This window comes from Tachyglossus aculeatus, chromosome 3 (assembly GCF_015852505.1).
Source record: "Tachyglossus aculeatus isolate mTacAcu1 chromosome 3, mTacAcu1.pri, whole genome shotgun sequence".
In the NCBI taxonomy this organism is placed as follows: Eukaryota; Metazoa; Chordata; class Mammalia; order Monotremata; family Tachyglossidae; genus Tachyglossus; species Tachyglossus aculeatus.
In genome coordinates, this window is record NC_052068.1 from 2,080,474 (window position 1) to 2,093,225 (window position 12,752).

The 12,752-nt window shown below is 51.8% G+C and overlaps 1 protein-coding gene across 3 annotated transcripts in view; it reads left to right on the forward strand.

Annotated features, from left to right (window-relative positions):
* The window catches only part of DOCK1 (dedicator of cytokinesis 1), a 552,732-nt gene that overhangs the window by 167,821 nt on the left and 372,159 nt on the right, over positions 1-12,752 (forward strand). For all 3 annotated transcript variants that reach the window (XM_038743481.1, XM_038743482.1, XM_038743483.1), the window contains exons 26-27: positions 79-206; positions 1,314-1,409. In XM_038743481.1, the coding sequence (XP_038599409.1) occupies positions 79-206; positions 1,314-1,409 (224 nt within the window). The remainder of the gene's footprint in view (positions 1-78; positions 207-1,313; positions 1,410-12,752) is intronic.

A 12,752-nucleotide genomic window follows, 5' to 3' on the forward strand; every position in this document is an offset into this window, starting at 1 on the left:
GGCCGACGAGCTTGGCGGTCCCCACCCGTGGGTCTTCCCTTTCTGCTGACTGGAAGTCGCTCTGTGTGTCCGCTGCAGACTGCAGAGAAATCCTGCTGCCCGTCATGACCGACCAGCTCAAGGGCCACCTGGAGAGGCAGGAAGAACTCGAGGCCTGTTGCCAGTTGCTCAGCAACATCCTGGAAGTGCTGTACCGGGACGATGTGGTAGGTGACTTGCGGCTGCTGAGGCTTCGGTGCCTCATCGGGGCTGAGCGGGGAAGGCCCTGGGAGCCCCGGTGCCTCATGAGAGCTGTGTGGGGTGATGCCAGGGTGCTCCGGTGCCCCATGGAAGCCACGTGGGGTGGGGTTGGAACATCCTGATGCTTCGTCGGAGCTACGTAAGGTGGGCCCAGGGCATCCCGGTGCCTCATGAGAACCCGGCAGGGCCAGGGCGCCCTGGGAGCCGTGCAGAATGGGCCTGGGGAGTCCCAGTGCTTCATGGGAGTCATTTTTAATTTCTTATTCAATCGCCAAATTCAGCAAAATTTTCATTAGAATAACGAGTCCAGTCCTTTGATAATAAAAATGATGGCACTTGTTAAGCGCTTTATATGTGTGAAGCACTATTCTAAGCACTGGGGGGATACAAGGTGATCAAGTTGTCCCAGGTGGGGCTCACGGTCTTAATCCCCATTTTACAGATGAGGTAACTGAGGCTCGGCAGAGTTAAGTGACTTGCCCAAGGTCAAACAGCAGACATGTGGCGGAGCCGGGATTAGGACCCATGACCTCTGACTCCTAAGCCCGGCTCTGTCCACTGAGCCACGCAGCTTGCCTTTCTGTGGCAAGTCTATACCTGGATTCCTTTCCAGGCAGGGCAGAAAGGCTCCCATCTCGAAGGGTTGTTATGGTCTGAGCTGTCTTCGTTTAAGGGCCTACAATTTCCTCTGGGGGAAAGGAAATCCAAAATGACCTGGGAAAGTACTGCGATTCTGTGGTAGATGACCATTCCTGGTCGATCATGAATGTGTCCAATTAGTGTTGCATTGTGCTTTCCAAAGTGTTCAGTACAGTGCTCTGCACACAGTAAGCCCCCAGTGAATACCACTGAGTGAATGAGGAATTCGGCACCTGGGTTTTCCCGTGCCAGCTTCAGCCTCTGGTAGCCGCCGTTTCTCATCTCGTTAAGGGGCTCTGGCCAGGCTCTGGGGCAGGACGGTCGGGCAACAGCCGCGCAGGCTGGAGAATGCCGGACTGGGCGCGGGTGGGGGTCTACGGACTGGACCGGGAGAGGGGTGTTTATTGGTCCGTCCGTCTGTCCCTCTCCTCCAGGGCCCGACACAGCGGCACGTCCAGCTCATCGTGGAGAAGCTCCTGCGCACCGTGAACCGCACGGTCATCTCCCTGGGGCGAGACTCTGAGCTCATCGTGAGTACTGAGCGCTGCCGCCGTCCCCTCCGGGCATGGTACCCTCTGGCGTGGTCCTTCCGGGTGCAATCTGGGCCCCCGCCGACCTCGCCTGGGCCCATAGGAAGCTTCTGTCCCTTTGAGTGGTGCATGTTGTTTCAAATTTCGTTGGCTGTCGCCCCGCTCAAAGTATTTCTGTTTTCTTCCAATGGCCCAGTTTCAGCGGGTGTAAAGCACTCTGGTAGATGCTGAGGCCAGCTTGCCCCGGCCTGTTCCATGTGCCCTAGTTTGCCCAGGCCTGCCCTGGTCTGTTCTGGTCTGCTCTGGCCTACCCCAGAGTGCCCTAGTCTGCCCTGGCTTGCCCCGAACTATTCCAGCCTGACCCATCCTTCTGAAGTAGCAGTGATGTTGAGAGACCCGGGTAGAGTTGACTTGCTTCCCACTGAGTTACACTGCTCGGTGGGGGTCCCTGTGGACCCTCAAAGGGAACCCCCATATAGCCTCGGCTGAACAGTTCCCTTCCCGCGCTGGCCAGGTTGCCCTGGGGGCAGGCCTGGATTTCCGCCGGAATTAGACGCGAAACGATTGTGACATCGGCGCCGTGGTGACCTGGTCGGCGCCGGGATGTCTGCCCCAGGAGAGCTCTCTCAACCGGTTCCGTGACAATAGCGTGTCTGGAGCTTTTAACTGGTTCTGTGACAACAGCACGTCCGGTACGCTCAACTGGGTCTGTGACAGTAGCGTGCCCAGGGGTCTCATCCAGTTCTGTGACAGTTATGTGTCCGGTGCTTGCGACAGTAGCGTGTCAGTCATTCAGTCGTATTTACTGAGCACTTACTGTGTTCAGAACACTGTACTGAGCGTTCTGTCCAACACTCTCAACAGGTTCTGTGACAAGTGCGTTTCTGGTGCTTTTAACCGGCTCAGTGATGATAGTGTATCTCTTAATTAGTTCCATGACAGTAACATGTCTAATGTGCATAACCTTGTCCAGCTCTCTTGACCGCTTCCATGACAGTAGCATGTCCGGCGCTCTTAACCACGTTTGTGACAGGAATGCATCCAACACTTTTAACCGGTTCTGTGACCTTAGAATATCCTGCCTTCGAAACCAGTGTCATGACAAGAGCGTGTCCAACACCCTTGACTGGTTCTGTAACCTTAATGTGCCTCATGCTATTAACCGGTTCCCTGACAGTAACATGTTGAGGACGCTTCACCGGTTCTGTGACAGTAGCGTGTCCAATCAATCAGAGGTATTTATTGAGCCTTCACTGTGTGTAGAACCCTGTCCAGCGCTTTCCTACTGGTTCCATGACAACAGAGTGGCAAGCGAAGACTACTTTCACATTGGAAATAATGGAAAGCGTGTAAATGTGTTTCTAAGATCCAAAATGCAGACAGAAACAATTTAAATATGCTCCTTTCAAAATGATAAGTCAAAGTCAATATATTTATATGAACAAGGAGTGGTGCAAGTGTATACATAAGGTTTTCTAATGTAATTTGCTTGTGAACATATGCCTGGGTAGTACTTAATTTTGAAACTGTTCTCTTTCGCATCTCAGCAGAAGAGCCCCTTGAGCTCACAGGCTTGCCATTATCTCCGCTAATTGTTGCCCAGATAATTTCTTGAGGTTAAACAGAAATGGGCTTTCTTCCCTCAGATTCAGTCAAAATGCCTCAAAGGGCGGGAGCAAATAAGGGGTGAGGGGAAGGGGCGAGGGGAAGGTCTCGGCCGCGGTGAGCCTCGTGGCGGTGAGGGACCTCAATCGGAATTGAGGGTGTTGAAATTCAGGGGTGCGATGTGAAGGAGCACTGAGAGAAGGATGTTCTGATGGTCGGGGGCACCGGGGGCTGGCGTTGTGCCATCGGTCAGAGTCTGCAGCTGCTCAGGGGGTCCTGGGGCCACGGAGGGAGTTGGGGAGGTGTGGACGTTTCCTTTCATTTGTGGTCAGAAATCCTGCCTGAGAACAGACCCCTACCCTATTAGGTGGGTGGGACACCCCCATTCCTCTTTCTTTTTTTAATGGTATTCGTTAAATGCTTACCCGTTGCCGGGCCCTGTACTAAACACTGGTGTAGATACAAGCTAATAATAATGATGGTATTTGCTAAGCACTTACTATGTGCCATGCACTGTACTAAGCGCTGGGGTGGATACAAGCAAATTGGGTTGGATACAGTCCCTGTCCCACATGGGGCTCACAGTCGTAATCCCCAGCGCTTTGAACAGTGCTCAGCGCTTAGAACAGTGCTTTGCACATAGTTAAGCGCTTAATAAATGCCACTATTTTACAGATGAGGTAACCTGAGGCTCAGAGATGTGAAGTGACTTGCCCAAGGTTACCCGGCAGACAGATGGCGGAGCCGGGATGAGAAACCAGGCTTGGGTTCTGTCCACTAGGACATATTGCTTCTTTTACTGCAATCAATCAATCAATCAATCGTATTTATTGAGCGTTTACTGTGTGCAGAGCACTGTACTAAGCACTTGGGAAGTACAAGTTGACAACATATAGAGACAGTCCCTACCCAACAGTGGGCTCACAGTCTAGAAGGGGGAGACAGAGAACAAAACCAAACATACTAACAAAATAAAATAAATAGAATAGATACGTACAAGTAAAATAAACTGCAGTCTGTCAGTTGTATTTATTGAGTGCTCACTGCGTGCAGAGCATTATACCAAGTGCGTGGGAGAATACACTACAACAATATAACGGACACATTCCCTGCCCACAGCGAACTTACAGTCTAGTACTCAGTACTGCACTGAGCACTAGGGAGAGCACAATGGAGTTTGAAGACATAATCCCTGCTTCCAGCATGACCACGCTGCATCTCCCCCTCCCAGGGTAACCACAGCCGGTGCAAATTGGGAATGTGACCAATCAAAGAGGGAGTGGGGAAACTGAGTCAGAGGAGGTGGGGGACTGTGGGAGAGACGCGTGGGCCCTTAGTTCTCCTCTCCCGCTCTCGACTCGGACGTTTGAGGTTTCCGCTCCCACAGCTGTCTGCTCTTACTCGTTCACCTCTGCTTGGTGGCCCAGACTGGGGATTGAAAAGTCCGCGGGGCCGGGGCTGGAGACAGAGCCATTGATGGGCCGAGCGGCTCCAGGGACTTGGAGTGGGAATGTTCTCCGGCGTAAGATGGGTTTCCCATGCCATCAGTGCCGGGGAGAGAGAGAGTGTGAGGCCAGGGGCTGCTCAAACAGTCTCTGTTCCTTCACATTCATTTGTTCATCCACTTGTATTTATTGAGCGCTTACTGTGTGCAGAGCACTGGACTAAGCGCTTTGTAAGTACAATTCGGTGACAGAGACAATCCCTACCCAACAACGGGCTCACAGTCTAGAAGGGGGGAGACAGACAACAAAACAAGTAGACAGGCGTCAATGCCATTAAAATAGATGAATCGAATTATAGATATATATACATCATTAATAAAACAGAGCAATAAATATGTAAAAATATATACAAGTCCTGCGGGGAGAGGGAGGAGATAGAGCAGAGGGAGGGAGTCGGGGCGATGGAGAGGGGAGGAGGGGCAGAGGAAAAGGGGGGCTCAATCTGGGAAGGCCTCCTGGAGGAAGGGAGCTCTCAGTAGGGCTTTGAAGGGGGAAGAGAGCTAGATTGGCGGATGTGCGGAGGGATGTGGATGTGGACCGGGGGTCGACGGCGGGATGGGTGAGAACGAGGACCAGTGAGGAGGTTAGCGGTGGCAGAGGAGCGGAGGGTGCGGGCTGGGCTGGAGAAGGAGAGAAGGGAGGTGAGGTAGGAGGGGACGAGGGGATAGACAGCTTTGAAGCCAAAAAGCTCGTGGAAGCTTACTGGCGTGGAAGCGGGCGGACGACGGAGGAGCTCCTGAGTGGGTCAGACGGGCAGAGACGGGACCCTGGGACCCCACCCCAAATGGCCTCTAGTGTCTGCCATCTCGGGCCTCGAAATGTCCTCTGACTCCCCACAGCCGCAGCCCCCACTCGGGCCTCTCTTGGAGACCCCGGAGTCAAGGAAAAAAAGCAGATGAATTGAACTTCATTCAGTGGTATTTATTGAACGCTTACAGTGTGCGCAGAACTGAACTAAGCACTTGGGAGAGTACAGTACAACAATAAACAAACACATTCCCTTCCGCAGTGAGCTTACGATCTCTGTGCTAAACTCTGGGGTAGAGAGTTGGGTTGGAGGCAGCCTGTTCCCCATAATACTAATAATAATAATGATGGTATTTGTTAAGCGCTTACTATGTGCAAAGCACTGTTCTAAGCGCTGGAGAGGTTACAAGGTGATTAGGTTGTCCCACGAGGGGCTCACAGTTCTAATCTCCATTTTGCAGATGAGGTAACTGAGGCCCAGAGAAGTGAAGTTACTTGCCCAAAGTCACACAGCTGACAGTTGGTGGAGCTGGGATTTGAACCCATGACCTCTGACTCCAAAGCCCGGGTTCTTTCTACTGAGCAACGCTGGGCTCCCCACCTTATGGGGGGAAAAAGCAGCGTGGCCTAATGGATAGAGCCTGGGCCTGGGACTTAGCAGGACCTGGGTTCTAGTCCTGGCTCTGCATTTATCTTGTTTGCTGGGAAACCTTGGTCAGGTCACTTTGCTTCTCTGTGCTTCAGTTACCTCATCTGTATAATGGGGATTGAGACTGTGAGCCCCACACGGGACAAGGACTATGTCCAACCCAATTTGGTTGGACTCTCCCCAGCACTTAATTGACAGTTGACAAGTGAGACGCAGAGTTGACAAGTGAGAAGCAGTGTGGCTCAGTGGAAGGAGCCCAGGCTTGGGAGTCAGAGGTCATGGGTTCAAATCCCGGCTCCGCTGCTTGTCAGCTGCGTGACATTGGGCAAAATCACTTAACTTCTCTGTGCCTCTGTTCCCTCATCTGTAAAATGGGGATTAAGATTGTGAGCCCCACATGGGACAACCTGATCACCTTGTATCCTCCCCAGCGCTTAGAACAGTGCTTTGCACATAGTAAGCGCTTAACAAATACCAAAATTATTAGTAGTAGTAGTACAGTGCCTGGCACATAGTAAGCGCTTCACCATTACCATCATCATTATTATTAGCTTGTATCTACCCCAGCACTTAGAAAAGTGTCTGGCACATAGTAAGCGCTTAACGACTGCCATTAAAAAAAAACAGGGAGGGTGAGCGAGATTCCGATCCTCACTGTGCTGAAAAAGAGACCGAGGCCCAAGGAGGAAAATGGGAAGTGACATGAAAGCGCTCGAGAAAATGAAGCTCTTTATTCCCCGGCAGAGCCGGGATTAGAAGCAGATTCTCCCGATTTCTCGTCTCCTGCTCCTTCTGCAATCGCGAGCCGAGACCGCGGTCAGCCCGTAATACGGGCCACAGTGGTCAACGGTTCCATTTTCAAACTCCATCATCGGTACGTGGCAACACTTCATATCACGTAGCAGGGAGCGTTCTTACTTTGAAAAGAATCCAACGCAGCTGTTATAGGAGGACTGCTCTGTGTCTGTGTGTGTGTGTGTGTCTGTGTGTTTTGAAGAAATCCAAGCACCCTTGTTAGTCTGGCTTTATGAAGGCTTTGATTAAAACACTGCCCGGATGCTTGTTGGCTTTCAAGAACATTTTCCCGGCACGGTGAACACGGGAAGTGAATCAGCGGGGAGACAGGAAGCGTGAAACATAGCGGCCGTGCCAGCGGGGTCAGCTGTTAATTGGAAATCTCGTCAGGACGATACAAGCGCAGGAGGGCAGGGAACAAATGCTCCCCGTAGGCGGCCGCTCAGATAGACGGTGGTCTCTCCCGCGGACGGAGCCTCTGTCCGGCAGGGAGGGAGGACAGACAGGCGGCCTTTGGCCCTTGGGGGGTCTCGTCCACTTAAGTTGTAAACCTGAATGGGCCTCACATCTGTACCCCGAGCCAAAATGAATCCTGCCGCACTCCACGTCTCGTAGGGATTTTTAGGGAATGGCAGAGAACGTTCCAATTTTGGGATGTGGTGGGCCCGTGGGGGGGTCTCGTCCACTTAAGTTGTAAACCTGAATGGGCCTCACATCTCCACCCCGAGCCAAAATGAATCCTCCCGCACCCCACATCTCCTAGGGATTTTTAGGGAGCGGCAGAGGACGTTCCAAATTTGGGATGTGGCGGGCCCGTGGGGGGGTCTCGTCCACTTCAGTTGTAAACCTGAATGGGCCTCACATCTCCACCCCGAGCCAAAATGAATCCTGCCGCACCCCACGTCTTCATAGGGATTTTTAGGGAATGGCAGAGGACGTTCCAAATTTGGGATGTGGTGGGCCCATGGGGGGGTCTCGTCCACTTAAGTTGTAAACCTGAATGGGCCTCACATCTCCACCCTGAGCCAAAATGAATCCTGCCGCACCCCATGTCTCCTAGGGATTTTTAGGGAGCGGCAGAGGACGTTCCAAATTTGGGATGTGGCGGGCCCATGGGGGGGTCTCGTCCACTTCAGTTGTAAACCTGAATGGGCCTCACATCTCCACCCCGAGCCAAAATGAATCCTGCCGCACCCCACGTCTCGTAGGGATTTTTAGGGAACGTCAGAGGATGTACCAAATTTGGGATGTGGTGGGCCCATGAGGGGGGTCTCGTCCACTTAAGTTGTAAACCTGAATGGGCCTCCAATCTCTACCTCGAGCCGAAATGACTCCTGCCGCACCCCATGTCTCCTAGGGATTTTTAGGGAATGGCAGAGGATGTTCCAAATTTGGGATGTGGTGGGCCCTTGGAGGGGTCTCGTCCACTTAAGTTGTAAACCTGAATGGGCCTCACATCTCCTCTCCGAGCCAAAATGAATCCTGCCGCACCCCACGTCTCCTAGGGATTTTTAGGGAACGGCAGAGGACGTTCCCAATTCGGGATGTGATGAAGGAGTTGTGATCATATTCAGCACCGATCAGCCCTGGGCGGTGGGAGGGGATCTGGGACTGAGAGCCTGCTGTGGGCAGAGTGCTGTATTGAGTGCCTGCTGTGGGAAGAGGATTATACTGTGTGCCTGATTATACTGTGTGCCTGCTCAACAGAGCACTGTAGTAATAATAATGATAATAATAATAATAATAATAGTAATTATGGTATTTGTTAAGTGCTTACTACGTGCCAGGCACTATACTAAGTGCTGCGGTGATTACAAGCATATCGCGTTGGACACAGTCCCGGTCCCGTGTCGGGCTCATAGTCTCAATCCCCATTTTACAGATGTGATAACCGAGGACCAGAGAAGTGAAGTGACTTGCCCCAGGTCACACAGCAGAGAAGTGATGGAGCTGGGAGAGAACTCATGACCTGACACCCAAGCCCATGCTCTTTCCACTAAGCCAGGCTGCTTTTAGTGAGTGTCTGCCGTGGGCAGAGCACTGTACTGAATGTCTTCTGTGGCTAGAGCGCTATAGTAATGATAATAATAATAATGGTATTTGTTAAGCACTTCCTATGTGCCAAGCATTGTTCTAAGCACTGGGGTAGATACAAGGTAATCAGGTTGTCCCACGTGGGGCTCACAATCTTAATCCTCATTTTAAAGATGAGGGAACTGAGGCCCAGAGAAGTTAAGTGACTTGCCCAAAGTCACACAGCTGAGAAGTGGCAGAGCCTGGATTAGAACCCACGACCTCTGACTCCCAAGCCCATGCTCTTTCCACTAAGCCAGGCTGCTTATAGTGAGTGTCTGCTGTGGATGGAGCACTATAGTGGGGAAGCAGCGTGGCTCAGTGGAAAGAGCCTGGGCTTTGGAGTCAGAGGTCATGGGTTCAAATCCCGGCTCCGCCACTTGTCAGCTGGGTGACTTTGGGCAAGTCACTTCACTTCTCTGGGCCTCAGTTCCCTCATCTGTAAAATGGGGATGAAGACTGTGAGCACCCCCAGTGGGACAACCTGAATACCTTGTAAACTCCCCAGCACTTAGAACAGTGCTTTGCACATAGTAAGCGCTTAATAAATGCCATCATTATTATTATTATTACCTGCTGTGGGCAGAGCACCCTACTAAGTGCCAGCGGTGGGCAGAATGCTGTACTAAGTGCCTGCTCTGGGCAGAGCACTGTATTGAGTGCCTGCTGTGGGCAGAGTACTGTAGCAGCCAGCTGTTTTGGGTGAAGAACTGAACTCAGCGCTCGGGACCCGAGGTGCCAGTTTTTCATTTGCAGTGCACGGTTGAGGAAGGGCACTGGGAGCGAGGGCAAGGCTTCCACAAGCTAAAAATCTCCAAGCCCGCCATTTGGAAAATCTGGAAAATCTCAGCTGCTTTCCAAGACCTGAACTGAGCAAGTTCTGGAATGGAGCTCAATCAGCTTTGTGAGCACCGAGCTCTCTGCTAGACGCTCCGCTCTCAGAGGGCAGGGAGCCATCAACCAACTCAACTCTGCACTCCCAGGCACTCAGTCTAGTGCTCTGCATACCGTAAGCACTCGATAGATGCCGTCGATTGATTGAACAATTTATTGATTGGATGGTGGCTTGAACTGGGTCCGTGGAAAAGAGTTCGGTGATACCCCAGCCCAAGGCTATGCCCGATCCTCTAGGACCATCGTCCGGTCCTTCCCAGCTCATCCCCAGCCAAGCCGAACGACTTTTCCGAGTGCTGGCTTCTTCCTGGGCACCCGAGGGGCTGAGGGGTTTGGCCAGTGCTCAGCCCCTGCCTCCTTTACCTCCCTAGAAGACGGAAAGGTGGGTGGGTGGGTGGGTAAATGGAGGGAGGGAGGGTGGAAGAATGAGAGAGGGAGAGATGGATGAGTAGATGATGATGATGATGGTATTTGTTAAGTGCTTACTATGTGCAAAGCACTGTTCTAAGCGCTGGGGAGGTTACATGGTGATCAGTTTGTCCCACAGGGGGCTCACAGTCTTAATCCCCATTTTACAGATGAGGTAACTGAGGCCCAGAGAAGTGAAGTGACTTGCCCAAAGTCACACAGTTGACGGTTGGCAGAGCCGGATTTGAACCCGTGACCTCTGACTCCAAAGCCCGGGCTCTTTCCACTGAGCCACGTTGCTTCTCTAGATGGGTGGGTAGGTGGATGGAGGGAGGGATGGATGGATGGTTGAATGGGTAAATGGATGGGTGGGTGAATGAAGGGAGGAAGAGATGGATGGGTGGATGGATGGATGGATGGATGGGTGGGTAGGGACTGTCTCTATATGCTGCCAACTTGTACTTCCCAAGCGCTTAGTACAGTGCTTTGCACACAGAAAGCACTCAATAAATACGATTGATCCATGGATGGAGGGATGATGGGTGGATAGATGGATGGGTGGGTAGAGGGCCGGGTGGGTGGTTGGATTAGACTGTGAGCCCACTGTTGGGTAGGGACTGTCTCTATATGTTGCCAACTTGTACTTCCCAAGAGCCTAGTACAGTGCTCTGCACACAGTAAGCGCTCAATAAATACGATTGATGGTGATGGTGGATGGAAGGATGATGGATGGATGGATGGATGTGGTTGCCTTCTCTTGCCAAAGAAGGGATGTGGGCTCCCCCCGGTATCCAGCACGGGCCCAAGTCAGGGCGCACTTCAGATCACCAACAAGGCCTCGCCTTAAATTCCCGTACCCGTTCATCTCCGCCAGGTCCCGAGGGTCATCCAGGGTGGTGCTGCAACAGGAGGGATTGTGGTTAGCTCTGGGGAAGCGTGCCCTGGCAACAGGAGTTATGGAAGCACTTAGTACAGTGCTCTGCACACAGTAAGCGCTCAATAAATACTATTGATGATGTGCCGCAGGGGGAGAGGGGTGGGTTGAAAGCGAGGCCAGGCGGCCTCCAGCCATGTGGGGGTGGGCGGGTCGGTCCCGGTGCTGGAGAGCTGCAGCGTGGACATGCACGATGGGAGAGGGGCAGGCGGGTGGGCAGAAACTCTGTTTTTAGTGCCATCCCTGCAAAGACCTGGGCCTTGGAATCTTCTCCAGGCGAAAAGCAGGGTGGCCTATTGGTTAAAGCACGGGCCTCATTCATTCATTCATTCATTCAATCATATTTATTGAGCGCTTACTGTGTGCAGAGCACTGTACTAAGCTCTTGGGAAGTACAAGTTGGCAACATATAGGGGTCAGAAGGACCAGAGTCCTAATCCCGCATCTGCCACATGTCTCCTGTGTGACCTTGGGTAAGTCCATTAACTTCTCTGCACCTCAGTTACCTCGTCTGTAAAATGGGTATTAAGACTGTGAGCCCCACATGGGACAGGGACTGTGTCCAACGTGATTACCTTGTATTCACTCAATCATTTATTGAGTGCTTACTGTGTGCAGAGCACTGTACTAAGCGCTTATCCCAGCACCTAGAACAGTGCCCAGCACATAGCACTTAACAAATACCATTTTTTTAAAAAATGTGCCAAACGCCGTGGTTAACAATGGGATCGATAGATAATGGATGATCGAAAGGATGATAAGCGGTGTGGCCTTTTGGAAAGATCCCAGGCTGGGGTGTCAGAGAACCTGGGTTTTAATCCTGACTCTTCTAGTTACCTGTTCTGTAACCTTGGGCAAGTCACTTAACTTCTCTGGGCCTCAGTTCCCTCATTGGTGAAATGGAGACTCAGTACCTTTTCTCTCTCCCTCTTAGACACAAAGCCTCATAATAATAATAATAATAACAATAATAATAATAATAATAATGGCATTTATTAAGTGCTTACTCTATGCGAAGCACTGTTCTAAGCACTGGGGAGTTTACAAGGTGATCAGGTTGTCCCACGGGGGGCTCACCGTCTTAATCCCCATTTTACAGATGAGGTAACTGAGGCACAGAGAAGCAAAGGGACTCGCCCAAAGTCACACAGCTGACAATTGGCGGAGCTGGGATTTGAGCCCATCACCTCTGACTCCAAAGCCCGTGCTCTTGGACAGGGACTGTAATCGACCAGATTATCTTGGATCTACTCTAGTGCTTAATGCAGTGCTTGGCACGTAGTAAGCGCTTAACAAATCCCACAATTACTAATACTACTAATTGTTAGGTCAGACACCACAAGGGGTGTCCTCCGAAGGGCTCCCAGGCTAAGTGGGAGGGACAACAGGTTTGTGTTGACCCCATTTTACAGATGAGGAAACGGGGCCCAGAGAAGTGAAGGGACTTATCCGAGGACACACAGCAGACTAGTGGCAGTGCTGGGACTGGAATCCGGGCGTGCGGACTCCCAGCCCCAGACTCTCTCCTCTAGGCTAGGCTGCCTTTTTCCTCCCCCGTACGGTACTCTTCACCGGGCGAGCAGTCAGTGAGCGCTCTTGTCATAAATGCCACTTCTCAAGTGCGTGAAATCATTCATTCAATCGTATTTATTGAGCGCTTACTGTGTGCAGAGCACTGTACTAAGCGCTTGGGAAGTACAAGTTGGCAACACATAGAGACGGTCCCTACCCAA